This window comes from Apiospora hydei (assembly GCF_038363865.1).
Source record: "Apiospora hydei strain CBS 114990 chromosome Unknown utg000005l_segment0_segment0, whole genome shotgun sequence".
NCBI lineage: Eukaryota > Fungi > Ascomycota > Sordariomycetes > Amphisphaeriales > Apiosporaceae > Apiospora > Apiospora hydei.
Window position 1 is genome coordinate 695,355 of NW_027117364.1, and position 17,494 is coordinate 712,848.

The 17,494-nt window shown below is 54.2% G+C and overlaps 5 protein-coding genes across 5 annotated transcripts; 2 read left to right on the forward strand and 3 right to left on the reverse strand.

Moving 5' to 3' along the window:
- Positions 1-450: 450 nt before the first annotated feature.
- Positions 451-2,475, reverse strand: PG997_005684 (uncharacterized protein; the record flags this gene model as incomplete). The annotated part of the gene is made up of 10 exons (XM_066809999.1): positions 451-545; positions 609-779; positions 842-969; positions 1,030-1,141; positions 1,194-1,423; positions 1,515-1,595; positions 1,652-1,722; positions 1,774-1,847; positions 1,909-1,985; positions 2,042-2,475. 10 exons carry the CDS (start codon positions 2,473-2,475, stop codon positions 451-453), a joined length of 1,473 nt encoding a protein of 490 aa, XP_066668922.1.
- Positions 2,476-3,724: 1,249 nt separating this feature from the next.
- Positions 3,725-4,359, forward strand: PG997_005685 (uncharacterized protein; the record flags this gene model as incomplete). Its single annotated transcript, XM_066810000.1, has 2 exons — positions 3,725-4,005; positions 4,071-4,359. 2 exons carry the CDS (start codon positions 3,725-3,727, stop codon positions 4,357-4,359), a joined length of 570 nt encoding a protein of 189 aa, XP_066668923.1.
- Positions 4,360-5,135: 776 nt separating this feature from the next.
- PG997_005686 (uncharacterized protein) lies at positions 5,136-5,820 on the reverse strand (the record flags this gene model as incomplete). The annotated part of the gene is made up of 3 exons (XM_066810001.1): positions 5,136-5,426; positions 5,491-5,586; positions 5,754-5,820. The coding sequence occupies 3 exons, from the start codon at positions 5,818-5,820 to the stop codon at positions 5,287-5,289; spliced, it is 303 nt and encodes a 100-aa protein (XP_066668924.1). The 3' UTR covers positions 5,136-5,286.
- A 5,100-nt stretch (positions 5,821-10,920) lies between these two features.
- PG997_005687 (centromere protein Cenp-H) lies at positions 10,921-11,767 on the reverse strand (the record flags this gene model as incomplete). The annotated part of the gene is made up of 3 exons (XM_066810002.1): positions 10,921-11,302; positions 11,372-11,528; positions 11,590-11,767. The coding sequence occupies 3 exons, from the start codon at positions 11,765-11,767 to the stop codon at positions 10,921-10,923; spliced, it is 717 nt and encodes a 238-aa protein (XP_066668925.1).
- Positions 11,768-12,755: 988 nt separating this feature from the next.
- On the forward strand, positions 12,756-17,446 carry PG997_005688 (uncharacterized protein; the record flags this gene model as incomplete). The annotated part of the gene is made up of 3 exons (XM_066810003.1): positions 12,756-12,829; positions 12,942-17,070; positions 17,183-17,446. The coding sequence occupies 3 exons, from the start codon at positions 12,756-12,758 to the stop codon at positions 17,444-17,446; spliced, it is 4,467 nt and encodes a 1,488-aa protein (XP_066668926.1).
- Between the last annotated feature and the right edge of the window lie 48 nt (positions 17,447-17,494).

Genomic DNA, 17,494 nt, shown 5'->3' on the forward strand with positions numbered 1-17,494 from the left:
AGGGAATAAAAGGCCATCCATGCTTCACATCTATTATGCAGTTCCTGTCAACGTTCCGCATCCTGTTTTGGTAATACAGCCCGTCGCCAGAATGCCAATGCATAATCAGAATGCTTTTTCCTGGGGTATCATGCAGTCTGCCTCGTCGTGAAATAAACGTAACTTCGTACAGTGTGTCATACAAATTCGTGTGTTTTATACCATGAGGGTTCGTTAGGATCGTGAGTTCGTAGTCTCGTCAAAAGAAAAGCGCTGTCTAGGTAAAATCAAGCGGGGTTGGTGGTGTTGCGTTGTTGAGTTGAGCGTGCATTGGTACCAAGCAAGCAGGTAGTAAGTGAGAGGCGAGAAAGACGAAGCCAATGGCAATAGGTGCAAAAGGTGCGAAAGGTCCAGATGATCCTCAACTTCTGTGGAGGAAGAAAAAGGGACCCCGCATATCAAGGCGCGTGATCAAGATTCGCCGGACGATTTAGTGTCGTGATCGGATGATGTGGCCGAAGGTGGTGGTGCCTGTTCCTCGAACAATTCCTTGAATCGTTTGGCCCCTTTCGAAAGAGAGTGTCAACATGGTCCACTACCCCTGACGCCCCCATCATCGGTTGACCTACCTGTAGTGTGTGTAAACTCCAGCTCGAGTGCGTGGAATTTACTCTGGCGCGGGTCCGTGGTATTGGCTCGATAGTTATTGCAGAAGACATACGGGCTGACATCTCGGATCGCAACGACATGAGACGTCTTTCGTAACAGCCAGCTCCGTAGAGGTCCCTTCTTTTCGGGAACTAGTCGTTTCGTCAGGATCTTTGTGGTAGTGATCGAGTTCATGGGATTCACATGTACTTACGGAACGCAGTCCAGATGGGACAGCCCTTCAGGTCTCCCTCCCAGACAGAGGCATGGAGACGCCGCCGCTTGGTCAGTATGTCTTCGTACACCTTGAGGCAGTGGTAGAATCCATCGTCGAAGATTTGCCTAATGTGTAATGTTAACATGGTGCGCACATGCAACAAGACAGACTCAATGTCGACTTACGCTTGAAAGAGCTTGGCCTCTTTGCGAATCTCGTACTCCTCCTCGCGGATGTTGATGAACATCGGGCTGCGCACCTTGAGGCAGACAAACGTACAATAGAAGAGCACCATTTCTGTGACGAAGTCAGAACTCTGGTTTTATGGGTTTCGCAGATGGATGCTTACCTTCCCACGTGATGAAGGTGAGTTGTGCCCATGGCTTGATCCGCCGCTCGGTGACGCTCCATCGGGTGAACGTCAGTCTCGAGTCGAAGTCGCGCTTGATGCACAGCTCGTGGGCACCTTTGATGGCAGCCCAAGGCTCGCCACTGTGGATTTGCCGAACCATGAGGGTGGGTATCTCTTCCAAGCCCTGGAGGAAGAAAGTGACGGAGACGGTATCGTCGTCGAACGTTCTGAGATCAAATGTCAACCGGCGTGCACGGTGTAGAGGGTATGTAGTATGCAGGACAGGGAGGAGGAAATGGGCCAAGGTTTTCGGCATACCTTTTGGCGAGGGTCTTGACGTCGGACAGCATGTCGATAGCACCCAAGCGGCGGAATGGGCCGTATGCTCGAGAGAAGAAGCTGCGGGGTGTGAGCTCGTCTGGTATACCTTGCGGGTGGACTGCGGCAGAGCTTACCGATTGTTCCTCTTGAACTCCGTGCGAGAAGGGAGTGGCCGAGTGAAGATGTCCTCGGCCCAATGCGTGTTCTGGTATATAACTTAGCACTAACCCACCAGCCGGGGTGTATGTGCACCTACCGTCTCTTGTTCCCAGAATGCCATTGCTTTCTGTTGGCGAACGATTTGGTCCTGGTGGATGGGACTCGGAGGTGCTAGGCCCAGAGGTCAGTTAGTCAGCCAGGCAGTCCGTTCGGCAGCAGCATGGGCACTCACGTATGCCTCTGGCTTCGCGAAGTTGGAAGATGCGTAAGCGGAGAACCTCGAGCCCGTTCAAATCGAACTCGGGTGACCTATCTCCAAGTGAGCAAGGGGGCACATCGAATGCAAGCCAAGAGTAGGATCGTACTTGGTTAGGAGGTGCTTCAACATATCCAGGAACGCATAGTACAGGGCGAATCGGGCCGGTAGCGGCGTGCCGGGGAGCTCTTCGCCCATGGCATGGTACATCTTCCGCCATCGGTGCTCCTTATCGAGCGAGCGGTTGTTTACGTATTCCGTGATGTCCCTTAGGCTCCTGGAGAAACATGGAAGTATGACGTTGAGGTAGTCGGTGACTACTGGGACGCGTGTAATGTGAAGCTGGGACAGATCTGCTATCGTGAGCAGCATCTGGCTGCACAATTGGATTTGTTGGATCAGGCCCTTCAGATGCGCATGGAACTTCTCTGGCAGGGTGAGGCACAGCCCGTCGAGGGATAGCCCCACGAGCCGGGCCCGTTCGGCTTCGTGGCAGCATCCATTGAGCAAAGAGGACCCGACGTCTCTCGTAATCATATCCATGGTCGTCAGGTCATCAGCGTTGGGTGTTCCGGCAGGGCTTCGGAGGCGTGGGATGTGCTTAAAAGGGTCCCATGGTGATGTTCAACGGTGGTCGTATTCATTATCTATGTCTTGGACCGAACAAATCGGGGGAGGTGTTTGCGTATGCCGCAAACAAGAAATCAGAAGCCGGTAGGGAAAACAAAGGAAAGAGGGGGATCACAGCCTGAGACCTATACGCACGGGAGAATGCGAGTCAAGAAATAAATAAAAAAGAAGCTTCAATTTGGGCAATGGCAAGGTAGGTAAGCAGCAGCGGCAGGCTCTCTCCCTGCTCCGCAGTAGGCCGGCCAAGTGGCCGTGTGGGGAAATTGGAAGGCCGGCTTCAGTGATACGCGCGCAAAAGTGCATGGGAATGACCGCTCTGTCTTGGATGTGAGATAGACGAGGGGGAAGACGATAGGGTGTTCCCAGGATGAGCAACCATGCAACCAATGGTACCCAACGCTGCTGGGTTCCGGGTGCCGACGGGAAGAAGTCTATCTATCGTACGAGAAGCACCAGGTGCTTGGTTGTGCTGGGCGAAGGCGTGGATGAATGCATTGCATCAGCTTTTAATGGCGGGAAGAAAACAGAGAAAATGAAAGACACAAAGTTGATGATACCCCAAAACTGACACTTTGGGCTGGAATACCCGAGGCACCTGGGCCTGATGATGGCAGGCGGCATAACAACATTGGCAATCGCTACCAATCGACTTGGACGAAGGCTAACGTCGAGCGCACCCGGGCCTGTATCTGTATGCCATTGACTTCGAATTGCTGCCGGAGGCGGAGAGGCGTGGGCAGCAGAGTTTAACAGCATGTCGAGCATGTTCAGTCAGCGACTGCCACGAATTCCCACGCCCACTCTCGTAAAGTACGATGCAATGCGGATTGGTCGAGTCGGTTGCAAGCCGTGTCATGTGTAGGGTGGTTCGCTACTCCGACGCGAGCAACCTGCATAAGCCGCCTGCGGAGAGGGGGGATTTGGACCAGTCCCGGCCGACTCTGTGGCATATCGCAATATCACCGCGGCGACTCACATCAGAGCGACATCAAGACCCCTCTGCCACCCAGAGCCAGCTTTGGCCTGGAGGCTTGCCATAGCTGGTGCTACGTGTCTCCGATTGTTGACATGGCACTCCCTGAATTTCAACAACAGAGCAACAGCAAGCATATATGCCAATTGACTGAATGAATGCCTGACTCATTGACAACGAGGAAAACAAATGCCTCGGCAGTCGAAGCAAACAACAAACCGCATTGTTTTCGGAAGGGGCTCCTTTCCTCGATCGATCGGTGGCTGGATGCTTGAGGTGGTGCTGAGCGAGGATTTCGTGCCGTATGGGTTCGGTATGCTGCAGCTGGAGATAAGCAACTTGAGCGGGAGCTACCTCGGAAAGCCAAGGTTCAATATCGAAGCTCGTCAGAAGAAGTACATGGCATGGTACATTCCGGATACCGGACCCATCGGCGGTCTGGCACCCCGACTTCTGCACAGGATGCTGCTGTAACCGTAGTAGCTGTGTTCTGTGTGCATGCTGACAGTGCTTGAAAGGACCAGACGTGCTGCAGCATCATCCGCAACCCAATATGTGGTTTCGAGTCTTCCATCAAGCTTGACCAGGCTGGAAATCTATTCGTGTCCACATACCGAGATGCGAGGGAAATTGCCATGCCCGTCAGCATTGTCCCGATCGCACGACCGAAAGAAGCCGGGGTGTCTGGAGTTTTGTCGCCGCAATCTACGGGATGTCGTCCCTCAGAACGGACCCGAGATCTTCCAGGACGAGGAAGCGACCGCAGTAGCTGGAAGATCAGAGATCGGGGCGGAGTCACCCCAGGTCGACCTGCTGGCCGGTAAGAGGCTGCCAAAAGCAATTGAGGCTCAAGCTGTCAGATCCTCGGATCCTGGGGGTTTAGGCAACCATCAACGAGGCTTTCTGTAACGTAAAGCCTCCCCTTTCGAACACACCTGGCCATCCAGGGGCCAATCAGGTCGTGGCTCCTTCACACTGCCCACCACCATACCACACCACCGCTGCAGCTGGAAGGAGTCAGCCCTAGGAGTGGACCATGGCGATGAGCTAGATGGATGGGATGCAGAATCTCGTTACACGGACCCCTTATGTTAGGTCGTCAAGCTGAGCACCCAAGTTATGGGGATCAAATAGATAGAATCAACATCAACCCGATCGGTACTCGACTTGTAGTAAGAAGCAGACTTATCCAATATCGTGGGACATCTACTTCAAGATGGGAACTGCATTTCTTTCAAAGTACGAAGCATGCTACCAACTCATGCGTACCTGAATACCCAAGCATTTCTAATGTCACTGACGATCAATCAAATGATATGGCAAGGTGCGGGGCAATGCCCACGGTTCATGATGGGAATAGTGTACAATTGTTTCCGATGGCTATGGTATCTGAGAACGTTCACGACAACTTCATCGCCCTTAAAACTTATCATCAAGAGTGGTCAAACTCAAATCATTATTGACTGAAAAGCAAAGCAAAACCTAAGGCGCGACGGCCTGTTCCTGTGCGACAACACCGTTCCGAGATCCATATTACAGTCAGAAAATAGAAAAAACCTGGGCCATCCACATTGTGCCCAAGATTTCCCAGCAGAAGACGACCAAGCGTGAAGTCATCTCTCATGAGGTTAGGCTCTCGTGGACGGAAGCGTGAAAACGAGAAAAAGCAGTGACATGAAGCAGTTTACTCCTCGTCGTCATCATCGCCGGCCTAATCTCTATCAGACGAACGTCTTTGGAGTGATTATTCATCATGTCGAGAGACCTACTTGGTAAGCTTGCTTCTCGTCTTCGTATCGCTTCTTGTCGGTAGCAGCCTTGGCCTCGTAGGGACCACGCTGCTTATCGTTCAGAGCCTTCCAGCGCTCACCAAGGATCTTGCCAACCTGGCCTGTGGGGGAGGGAGGTGGTTAGTCAACGGGGGATCGGGGCGATCTGCAGCAGGGGGTGCTTACCGAAAGAGATACCAGGGTTCTCCTCACGGACGTTCTCGCGCTGCTCATTGGCAAAGAACATGTATGCAGAGAGACCACGCTTGGGTGCGTTGGGGTCTGATGGAGAGTAAGTTAGCAAGGTGTTTTCGGATACAGTCATGGAGCGTGGCTGGTCTGTTGGGGGCTCGCCGAGGCAATTGTCGACAGAGAAAAAGACCGCACCGTAAGGGTCGGTCTTAATCTGGTGAATGTGCAGTGCAGTATGGGGGAAGGTTTCGACTTACCCTTCTTGCCCTTTCTCTTCTCGACCTTGCCGGTCTTACCGCGCTTGGTAGTAGCTTCCTTAGGCATCTTTGCATAATGTTAGTTTGACCGTTCTTCACGTGTATGCCAGAGGTGTGCTGGACGTGTTGAATTGAGGGTTCGCGTAGTGCATGGAGATGGGCAGATCGAAGAGCGACAGCGCCAGTAAGACGCGTCGCGGGGCAGAGTAGGCGACAACGCGTGGCATGAGCGCAGGCGTAGGTGATGGTGCACCTGGGTCGCAAATGCAATTGCGCATCCCAACGCGCGGCAATTGGGAATTGAAGCTTGGAATCGGATCGTGTAGGGTATGCTACATACCTTGAAGTGTTTGTGCTAGGCGACAAATGTGTGTGTGGTTGTTGTTGAAGCTGTGATGCGAAACCGTTGTTAGCGAATTGATCGCACTTAGACACGAAGGTGGTGATGTGGTGATGCGTGCGCTGGCTGTTGGCTCGAGAGTCCCGGGCCAAACCAAACCAAACGGTTGAGGGAAATGCGATGGCAAAGCTTGGACGGGTCGAGAGAAAGCAGCTCGCGCGTTTGGTGACGGATGCACAGCGACCAGAAGTCGAAAAACCCGGCCAATGGCGATTGTGACAGAGCCAGAGCAGATTTGCGAACGATTGACTTGGGAATAGGGTGGATGGTCGCGAGTGACTTGTGTTTGGGAGGGAAGTGCCATAGAAGGGGAAGTACTCACTGGTTGGTATGCTCGCCTTGAGTGTGTTGGCAAGCGGTTGTAGGTGAAGACACGATTTTGGGTGGGAGATTTTGTATGAGAGGAAATGGGTGAGAGAAGAAGGGGGAATTTGTATGGGGGGAAAGTGGTAGACAGCCTTTTTACTATGGGCTGGGTCTGGCTGGGTGATTGCGCGGGCAGAAGGGGGGAGGGACCAGAGGGACCAGACCAGCCAGGCTTGAACTTGGACTTGACTGCAAAGTGTCTGGTGTGAGTGAATGGTGTGTGCGCAGGCGCAGGAGGGGAAAAAGAGGGAGGGGGCCCGGCTACTGAGGGGGAGTCCAACAGGAACCCAGCCCAGACAGACATGGACCCAGACAGACATCACACACAATAACACACTACTACACTACCTTCGCTGCTGCTGCTACCAGACCAGGCAGCCAGGCCTACTGTACAGGACAGTATGTACATCCACACCGGCACTCACACTCGCGCACTCACGTACACGCACTATCACTCACCCATCGACTCGCCCGCCCTGTCGCTTGTCGCTCGCTCGCTCTCGTCTCGCTGCACCCGCGCCGTTCATTGGCCTTCCCTGCACTCACCTCACTCACACGACTGTAACCCGCACCACTCCCTGCCTGCCTGCCTGCCTGCCCTCCTGCCCTGCCCTGCCTCGTTCCTAGTCGTTGCTTAGGGAGACGGCAGTTCTGGTTCACTGAGACTGGGCATAATTCTGGGAACGGAGCCTGGCACGCCTGTGCACTTGCACACTTGCACACTTGCACACTTGCAAAGATCCGGGTGGGTTCCTCGCTCTTGTTTTTTTCCTTCTTTCCTTCCATGTTCCTGATTGTCGTGTCTCGTGTCTGGCTGAACTTGTGCTAGCCTGCCTCCTCCTGCCTGTCCACTGCAGAGGCGAGAAAGCGAAAGCGTCAATCCATACTCGCGCTGCTTTATGCACGTGTGTGCGGATTGCGTTAAGTACCACCTAACCACTCATTGAATTTATCCAATCCAATCCAGGCCGACAGGCCGACAGGCAAGCAGGCTACCTACCAATTCCCGTTTGTTTGGACAAGGTTTTGAGGTCTCTCTCTGTGCCTGTCTGGTTCAGTTGTAGAGCCTGCCTTTTTCTTTTCTTTCTTCTCTTTTGTCTTGATCACAATCGCCACCAAACATTTGCACCGCACTTGGCAGGATCACCCAAATCACACATTTTGATTACCAGTGGTTGCATGCATTAAAACAAAATCAAAAGTGGCATAGCAGTAGGGGCATGAGTGAGAGTGATGCAGACGCCAGACGCTTGCCTTGTCGGACCAGTTGGGGCATGTTTATCAATCAATCAAAAAATTGGCTGCTTCTGCCTGCCTCCCTGCTCATGTCACTCACCTGCAAGCGATGTACTGCAACTGCGCGGCCTTGTAGCGTGTCCAGCACGGGTCCAGCTACAGTACTGTGTACTTGGAGCGCGAGCCATGGGTGCTGCTGGTCTCATCTGGCGTCGTTGGCGAGGGCCCTTCCAAGCCATCCGGCCGTCTCGTTCAATTGACACACATCACTCTCCGTCGCCTACCCCCATCCATTATTGAGCATAAACCCTCCCATGCCCACGTTTCCTTCAATCAGCGCGCGCCCTGCACCCACTGACTTTGCCTACGCCTTTACCTGCACCCTCCCAGGGCCATCGGTTTGTCACACACCTACGGCTGAGCGAACCTCGCCGCCCGGTAGCAGGCCATGTACCTCGCGGTCCCTTGTTAGCGTGCGTGGTACATTGGCCTATCTACTGTTCCATGACGAACAAAGTGGGTGCGATGCTTTTGGGAAGCTGGTGCTTTTTGTCGCGCAGCAGCTGATTTCCGTGACACACCATTTCGCTGGGAGTTTCGACGGCCCCCCAATTTGCTACCTGCGCACTTTTCCCTCTCTTCTTGCCTTTCCTTGCTGCTCCTTGGACACGGACGACACAGTTTTCTTGGAGTCGCCTTTGCGTGGCCAACCAACGGCATCTGCCCTCTGCACACTGCCTCTCCTCCTTTCTTCCTGCCTCCCCTTTCCCTTCCCTTCCCTCCTCCCAAACCAAGCTGACACAACACTCCCTCTCCAACATGCCATAGGCCCCTCTCACTAGTCTTTTATTAGTCAACCTATCAGCGCTCCGTCTCAATCCCAATCCCGTGCTCACTGGGCATGTCTGCATGCTGGGCTGGAGCAATACTCTCATGCCTATCAGTATTGCTTATTGACTGATTTTGATTTCGACTGACACCTACCATCATTTATCACCATGAACATGTCCTTCTAGGTATTTCCCGAACCACCGATATTCCTCACTGTAGGTAGCTTGCAGCACTATGTAACCAATGTCCAACATATGGATATCATCACTTCAGAGGCGAGAGCTCAAGGCGCATAGTCCCTTTGGTCAACACTGCATAGCCAAGTATGTTGCAACGACCAGCGGCGCAGATACCTGATCTGGTTCTTCTCATAGGACACGAGATTGGTTTCTTTCCAGTGCGTAACCTCGTGGCACCAAACCTCTGCAGTGAGCCTCCTTCCCATAGACGGAGGGAATTGCGTTCCTTGATATTGGTTCACCTGCCTGCCCGGTCAACGGGTCGCACATATTCAAAATACGTGCGACCATACTCGATTTATTGAAAGTCAGCCGTTGCTTTCGGGTAGCAGGAGAGCTACTGATGGCAACTGCAACGATCGATACATAGACATATTGACGCGAGGCTTGTCCTCCAAGATTGATAGTGAACCTGTCATGCCAGTCCAAGATAACCTCAGCTACCTATCATGAGTGGGTACCGCGCACCCCGTCTTCTCGGGAGTTGCCAACCACCCAAGTCTACTATCTTGCTCGTGGTGCTAATGGGAGAATGGCTAATCCGACTACACTCCAACCAGACCGAAGTCACCTATTAGCCCAGCCCAGACTGATCCCGATGCTGCTTTATGCGGAACAAGGGGCAACGACGCGATGTCATGTCTTATTGCCTTGAACGCATCCCAACGCTAGCAACCAACGTCCAAAGCAACGGACAATGGCAAGCATTGGATGTCTCGCTAGCCCCAATGCAGAGGCAAAATCAGTGCTGAGAACAATGTACCCGGTCTCCAAAGGAGTACACTGTACAGGCCATGCCAGGTTTCCTCGCGGGCTTCCAGGCGTGCGTCGCACCAATCCGCACTGTCGATATTCCGACGGTCCTCCACCGCGACGCCTACTCCAAGCCCAGGCCGGAAAGGCCAGTCCACTCGGCAAAGCATAATCGCCCATAATAAGAACAAATCAATCACCTGGAGACAGCTCGGAGACCAGACAGGAATAGGAACAATAAGCAAACCATCCACGCGCCCAGGTCTGCCTGCCTGCCTGTCTGCCTTGGAAGGAAAGTGACGGGCGGCTGATTTCACACCATTGTAACTTTGACATCACGTGGATGTCCTATGCAATCCATTCCCACATGCCGTAGCTGAAGCCATCCTGCTCCAGTATTGTCAATAATTCCATCATCGCCAGCTTGGGCCCGAGGGCGCTGATGTGCTTTGTTGATCAGCGGACAACCGACCGAACGACCGACACTCACCTCGAAAAGAGACGATACATAGAGACGGGGGTTTCCCTTTCTTCTCCCAAACCAAACCAAACAATCAAATGGACTTGAAACGAGTAGACGACATGGACCCCGGACAAACCAATGCGACCTTCACTGCAACCACGCTAATCCTCTTCCATTCAGGTACAGCTGCTCCCAGATTGGCCCGCCGCCCAGCTTTTTTATTTTCCTGAGAGCCCAGGCAGACCAGTCCAGCCAGCATGCCAGCGCACGCGGCCAGCCTGTGGTGATCGCGAATTGCGCATGCATATGCCCGTTCCGCGTCCCCCTTCTTTTTTAAACCCAGATCTCGCCCAAATCCACTATCCCCCGCCATCTAAAAGGACCCTACTTACTTACATATGCACTCCACGAGCTCTCTGCGATACCCGCAAAGTCTCGACCGCTGCATGCTTGTCCAAACACGGCGGCGTTACTTTCGCAAGCGCTGAAAATCTATTCTCTATTCCCGGGTAATTTTGGGGATGGATGCACCTGGTGGATCGACTGACCCGAGTGAGAGTAAAAGTCCAACAACGTCCGAATCGCGAGTTCGTTTGCAGGGCCGCTCCCGGCTGGGTGCAGTAGACTACATGAACCATGTAGGCATGCCTGGCCATTTGAATACTTGATGGGAACTTGGATATTCATCCTCTTAAGTTTACATACCATGAAGCACTCCATGTAGAGAAAATATCAAATCGCTGTGGGCTTCATTGGGTTACGATTTGTTTGACAACACAAGAGTCTGTGTGCAGGCTGATATCCCAAGTATAGTAGGGGTTTCATAACAGAAGCAGTGAAAAGGACCTTACCCAACTGGACCGCGTCCTGTCGTCTCTCCTAGACTCCATCCTCATCCTCGTCCAATACCATTTCCCTCAGACCCTCGTCCTGCGCCCAGTCGACTCCGCTCCCAGCCACGATGGCACTCGCCGTGCCCTTCATGACCCGCCAGCGCCGGTGACTGGCCCGGACCTCCGCCTCGAGCCGGGCAATCTCCTCGCGGTGCGCCGGATCCGAGATGAGCGCCTCGTCGCGCTGGCGCTTCTCCTGCGCGGCCAGCTCCAGCACCTGCGACGCGAGATCCGCGTTCTCTCGGCTCAGGCGAAGCACCTTGGCTTCCGTCTCGGTGAGGTCGTCCAGAGTGGTGCGGAGCTCGGTAGATTGCTGGGCCAGGATCGTGGAAGCTGCGTCTCTTTCCTGCACGACGGGGAGCAGGTCACTAATACGAACCCGTTAGTTAAGTGTAAACAGAGCTTAGTCAGAGCATATGTCATCCATGGGTACCTACCGTTCGATAGGAGATGCCCTGCTTCCCGCGTGGACTGCTTGCAAGACGGGCTTCACGGACAACACGCTCTCTGCGACATCGTTGCGCAGGACGTATCTCGCCCTCGTTTCAAGCAGATCCTCCTGCGCGGCTTCCATAGACTGCGGTTCTTGTTGACCTAAAGTGGAGTGTCAACAACAGCTGTCCAACATGGTCAGTCATGACAAACGGCCACTCACCCGGGACATGACTGTTATGTGCATTGATCAGCGCTATCTCGAGTTGCAGTTGTTGCAGCTGGTCATAGAGCTCCAGGACACGCTTCTCTTGGTCTGACAGCAGCAGCTCGCTTGACTCATGATTTTCACCCGAGTTGGCAGCTGAGGCAGCGGTCGGTTTTCGTGGCAAGCGGTCCATGCTCAATCGTTGTCATGATATGCCCGCTTGAAGAAAGAAGAGACTGTATTATCCAACCGAGCGTCCAACACCTTGGATCGCTCGCCTCATGTAGATACCACCCGTACCCTTGCTTCCAACCAAACGCGTTCTCGTGGTGTTTAGTGTGGCTGGTGCCCGCTCTTGGTGGGGCTGACCGTTGTGGCGGTGTATCCCAGTGTTGATGCTTTGATGGTACCGTCCACCAAGGTCCGGCTGAACTTTGAGGAGGAAATATCTGCAATCGGCAGCTAAAATCCCAAATTGTTGGATGATCTTCGTATTCCATCCGACTCCCTCGATATACCTACGTAATTATCCCCCATATACACACCTCCAACCACCTATATTTTTGGAACATCGGCCTACCCACGATAAGAGACCTCTCATCCAGCAGGTCGCGAGATCAGCAGGCGGACATCACCATACCCCACTAGCCACAACACGATAACGCCTAGCACGGGTCAGGTTGCCAGGGTCTCCGCCAGGGTCTCTCTAGCGGCACCGGTCGGGCAACCTACAAGTCAGAGCTACACACTCTGTGACCGCGAGTGACGATTCCTGATTCGATGCGCGCGGCCCAGGGAAGCCTTATGCCATTGTTTGCGTGTGCTGCTTGGTCGGACTTTAGCATCATTGCCTCCCAATAAGCACCAACTTAGAGAGAGTGAGAGAAAGAAACGAGACTGGTGCCTGGTAACTAATAAAAATCAACTGCCTATCCTCACCTTAGCTTATCAAACATTCTGGTCAACAGGGAAACAAAGGGAAAAAAGGAAGAACCACCTAAACCACCCATGCGACAGGCAAAGACAAGGCGGATGACTCGATAAGGCACCCGCCCTCTTCCGTCCTAAGAATATCTACATACCCAAACCCCGATTCCCTGGACTTCCGAGGTCTCGGTTTCACTTCCTCTCCCTCATCCCGTTTGCTCCTGTTGCCTAGCTGGGGAGGAAATGCATGCGCCATGGCGACCAGGACGCAGGTGTTGATAGCCCATACGGGCCAGCGCCTGCAGGTTGACATCTCGCAGTTCGCAACGTACGTTCCCGTCCCTTCCTGATTGCACCTGGCCCCTGCAGGGCGACCCCGTTGGTCCGGCATTCGGTGGTTATTGCGGTGATGATGGTAGCTGACTCAATAATTGCTGCAGCCTCGATGACTTCAAGTCCTGGGTGGCTCGACAGAGCGCCATTCCGGTCCAAAACATCGTCACTCTTTCGCCTCAGGGCAAGACAGCCAAGCTCCAAACAATACAAACGCAAAACGAGGTCTACATCTACGACATCCGCATAATACAGGCATCGACGTCAGGCACTCCGGCATCGCTCGTATCGCAAGAACCGCTTCCGAAACGCTACAGCATCTCCGCCGCTCCCAATTCCCTGACCGACACCCGCTCCCTGCAATCATGGCACGACCTGTTCAAGAGTCGGCGCGACTGGGCGCTGACGGTCGTCGAGGACTGCGCCGCCATGGCCGAAACCGCCCAAGCACGCCACAGTGAGATGGACGTCATGGTCAAGTGTCTTGATGCTGCCGTCGCCAACTTGGACAGCGCTGTTCGCCCGATCGAGCCCAAGTACAAAGAGCTGAAGGACTGGGTGACGCCCACGCAGGAGGACTACAACTCGCTCGCCGACAACTGGGAGCGTCTGCTGGAGATCGCACGCAGTGTCACCATCTCGCCCGCCATGATGCGCTTCATGACAGGCAGGGAAACGCGGAAGTCCCGGCAGTCGACGCTGGAAGATCTGATCGACCTCGATACGACCCGCAAGGCTGGAAAGCTAGCAAACACGTCATTGCGCAAGTTCAACAGCAAGGTTTCGGAACTGGACAAGACGGCCGCCAAGATGTTTGATGGGTGTGACGACCTCTTCCAGGAATTCGAGAAGCTCATGTCTCGCTCAGCACTGCAACGCGGCAACGAAAGTGTGCAGCTGCTGGAGGACATTGAGGCGGTGGCCAAGAAGATCGATACCGACTACGAGACTACTCTTGGTTACTCTTCGTCTACGAGAGATTTGCTCCAGGCCTCCAAGACCGCAGCGAACCATACCGAACGCCTTTTGCCCAGCATACGTACGCGGGCCCAAGAGATGGACGAGATGCTTCGCTATGCCACCGAAGCTCGCAACGATATGGCATCGGGTTCGCTGGTCTTCATGCGTACCATTGCTGAAATAACGACATTACACTCCAACGTCAAGACCCAGATGACTTTGCTCAACCAAGGAGAGGAGGAGATGACTACATTTGATTATCTTCGATTAATACAGCAGTTACCCTTCATGTACGCATCGTTTGTGGCCGAGGCTGTCCGAAGACGTGAATGGCAGGACAAGGTCAAAACAGACTCGTCCACCCTGGCCAACGAGATGGCTTTGTTCCAGGACGAGGAGCTCAAGCGCCGGCGGAAGTTCCAGAAAGTCGTCGGCAACACATATGGCCCCGATAAGAACGATGCCGTGCTAGGTCTCGAAGTGAACCTCCTAGGCGACGAAGATACCTGGCCAGCCGTGACGAAGCGCGACCTCGAGGATTTCATGACCGAAGTTCAGCAGCAAGGAGTCGACGATAACATGGTCGAAGAAGTGGCCAAGATTGTCAAGGAGCTGAGTTCCCCGACGAAGCAGCAAACCAAACGAATGAAGGCGTTCAAGAACGGAAGCGTTCACGAGGCGGCGCTTGGTCGTAGTGGGCTCATGATCCGCGGCGATGACGATCTGTTCCGGACCCTTCAGGACGACAAGGTGAAGCTAGAGAACAAGATCAAGACGGCGGAGAGTCGTGTTCGTCGCCTAGAAGGGTTACTGCACCGGCAGAGCACCGAATCTAGACCGGGTATGGGCAGTCTTTTCCAGCCAGGCGGCCAGAACGATCGCAACGACTCTGCTGTTTCTCTCAAATCGCCAGGAACGTCCGGAAGTCGAAGGGGCTCAGCCGCCTCGGAAGCGAATGGGGCTCTGCTTAATCGCATAGCCCAATTAGAAAACGAACTCAAGGCGGAGCAGGGGCAGTCAGCTATGTTCAAAGAAGCCGCTGCCCGCGCCAAGGAGATCGAGGGGCAGATGGATGAGGTTAACTCGACCAAGAAGGATCTCCTGGGCAATATGGAAGCCTTGAAGCGAGAGTTCATGGAAGAGCGAAAGTCTTTGGAGGATGAGATCAAGACGCTCAAAGCCCGCCTCGAGGAAACCGAAGACGAGATCGAACACTTTGGTGAATCTAGGGAGAATGAAAAGGTCACCTACGACGACAAACTGCGATCACTCGAAGACGAGGTGGAACGTTTGAACCAGGAGAAGCAGGATGAGGCTCTGAAAACACAAGGCCAGATCGAATACTTGCGAAACGAGGCTCGGATACAGATTCAGCGCAACGAGGACCTCGAGAGGCAACTACAGGATGCCAGGGAGAGTGTCAAGAGTCTGACAGGCCGCGCGGAAACGTCTGAGCAGAGCTCTCAGCTCCACGCTCGCACACTTAGGGATCTGCACGGGCAGATGTCGCCACGAGAACGAGTGCCCGAGGATGTCAATGATCTGATGGAGGCAGTCACCAGTAAATCCAGCGAAGTTCTTACCAAGTTCAAGTCACTGGAAGAGGACATGTCCATCCTGAAGTCGGAATTAGAGGTGGCACAGCATACCATTCATGACACCAAGGCCGAACTCTCGACTACCCAGGGCACATTGTCCACAGAGGAGAACACTCGGATAAAGCTACGCGAAGCTTTGGACGAGGAGAAGGCCAAGAGCGCTGCTTTGGAAGGAGAGCTGAAACAGAGTCGAGAGGAGCTCAGCGACCTTCGGAAGAAGATGACAGATGGCGAGTCTGGGTCAGAGACGCTACGAACAGAGCTGGAAAACGCGGAGAAGCGAGTCGCCGAGTTGACGGAAACATTAGCGGCAAGACAGTCGCAGGTGGGCAGCCTCGAGGAAGAAGCTCGGATGTACCAAGAAAGGCTTAAGGCTTCCGAGGCCCGGCTTACTGGCCTCAACCAGCGCTTCGAAGGCCGCACTGACCGGACCAAGGACATCACGCAGCGACTGTACACCAACAACGAACGACTTTGCCGACTCCTTGAGAGGTTGGGCTTCTCCGTGACGCGGAAGGACGAGGAGTTTACCATCCAGAAGATCCCCCGTTCTGAGCGTATCGCTCGAGATCCCAACGATTCGTCGGACCCCAGCAGTTCGATCCGTCGCTCGGTGTCTTGGGCTACAGCACCGATGGCCAGTAGTACTGACCTGAAGCTTCTATTCTGGATGAACGCCGATGACGGTGATACGGAGGCTACGCAATACCAGTCGTTTGTCAAGGGACCAGGCTTCTTCGACATTGATGTCTTTGCGAATACACTCTACCGACGTGTGAAGGAGGCCGAACATACCGCCCGCAAAATGACTCGAGACGCCCGCTCCTACAAGGAACGAGCCCATGCTGCAGTCAAAGATGCGCACGATAAGATTGCCTTTAGGCACTTTAAGGAGGGCGACTTGGCGTTGTTCTTGCCCACTCGCAACCAGACCACCGGCGCTTGGGCGGCTTTCAACGTTGGTTGCCCACACTTCTTCCTGCGGGAACAAGAAAGCCACCGTTTACGCCAGCGAGAATGGCTGGTAGCGCGGATCACGCGGATCCAGGAACGTGTTGTTGATTTGTCTAAGAGTCTCTCCTCAACGGCGGCCCAGCTTCCGCCTTCCGAAACCGACTCCGTTAACACCGGAGACGAGTTCGATAACCCCTTCGATCTGTCAGACGGTCTGCGCTGGTGGCTTATTGATGCCATCGAGGACAAGGCCGGCGCTCCTTCCACTCCGGGCCTGGGCAAGAGCACGGTAGCTACGAATAACGTCGAGGCTCGGGCCGACATGCACAGCCACCAGTCGCGCTCGGGCGCGAGCAAGCTTCTGTCGGCCGGCGGCGACAATGCCAAGATGAAGGCCGTGAGCAAGACTCTTAGCGAGAGCTTGAAGACTCGACGCAGCAGCTCCGGCAGTTCGACTAGGAAGAACCTGCCGTTCGCGGGAGGCGCTGGTGCGGGTGCCGCCAAGAGCAGCGCCCTGGCTTCGGAGACGAACAGCCTGCGAGCAGTTCCCATTGCTGGAGGACAGGGTTCCGAAGGAGGTCAAGCCGCACCCGTGGGAAGTCCCTCCAAGGCGCGACACGATGGGGGTTCCAGCAAGACGTCATTATTGTCCAATGCGCAAGCACCGGAGGCGGAGGCGAGCAATGCTGCTGACGGTCAAGGAGGCACTGGCACTGGAAACGAGGTACGACATCACGATGTGGATGCCCTGCTCGGTCCTTGAGCACATAAGTGAAATGAATTGATTGGGGGGTTAATACGTCTATTAGAGGTGTTCTACTCACTAATCATTCGAGGACCAGCAGCGATTGTCGTTGTCTCCGCGACGCCGCCATCGTCAACAAGCTCCTGCACTTACTTCTGCTCCTGCTGTCCGCAACGCTTACTTCCGCCCGCATTATCCTTGGGAACGCAGTAGCAACCCGCAGAAGGCGACGGAACCGCCGCCGCAGTTTCACCGCGACATGAGCAATGCTAGCAGCACCAATGTTGATGGCCGCGATCAGAGCGTTGTCTGGGATGAGCTTTGGAGTCTGGATGTCAGTTACCCTGGCCAGTGAACTTCCGCCGCCAGAGCGTTTCGATACTTAGGTACAGGATTTGATAGT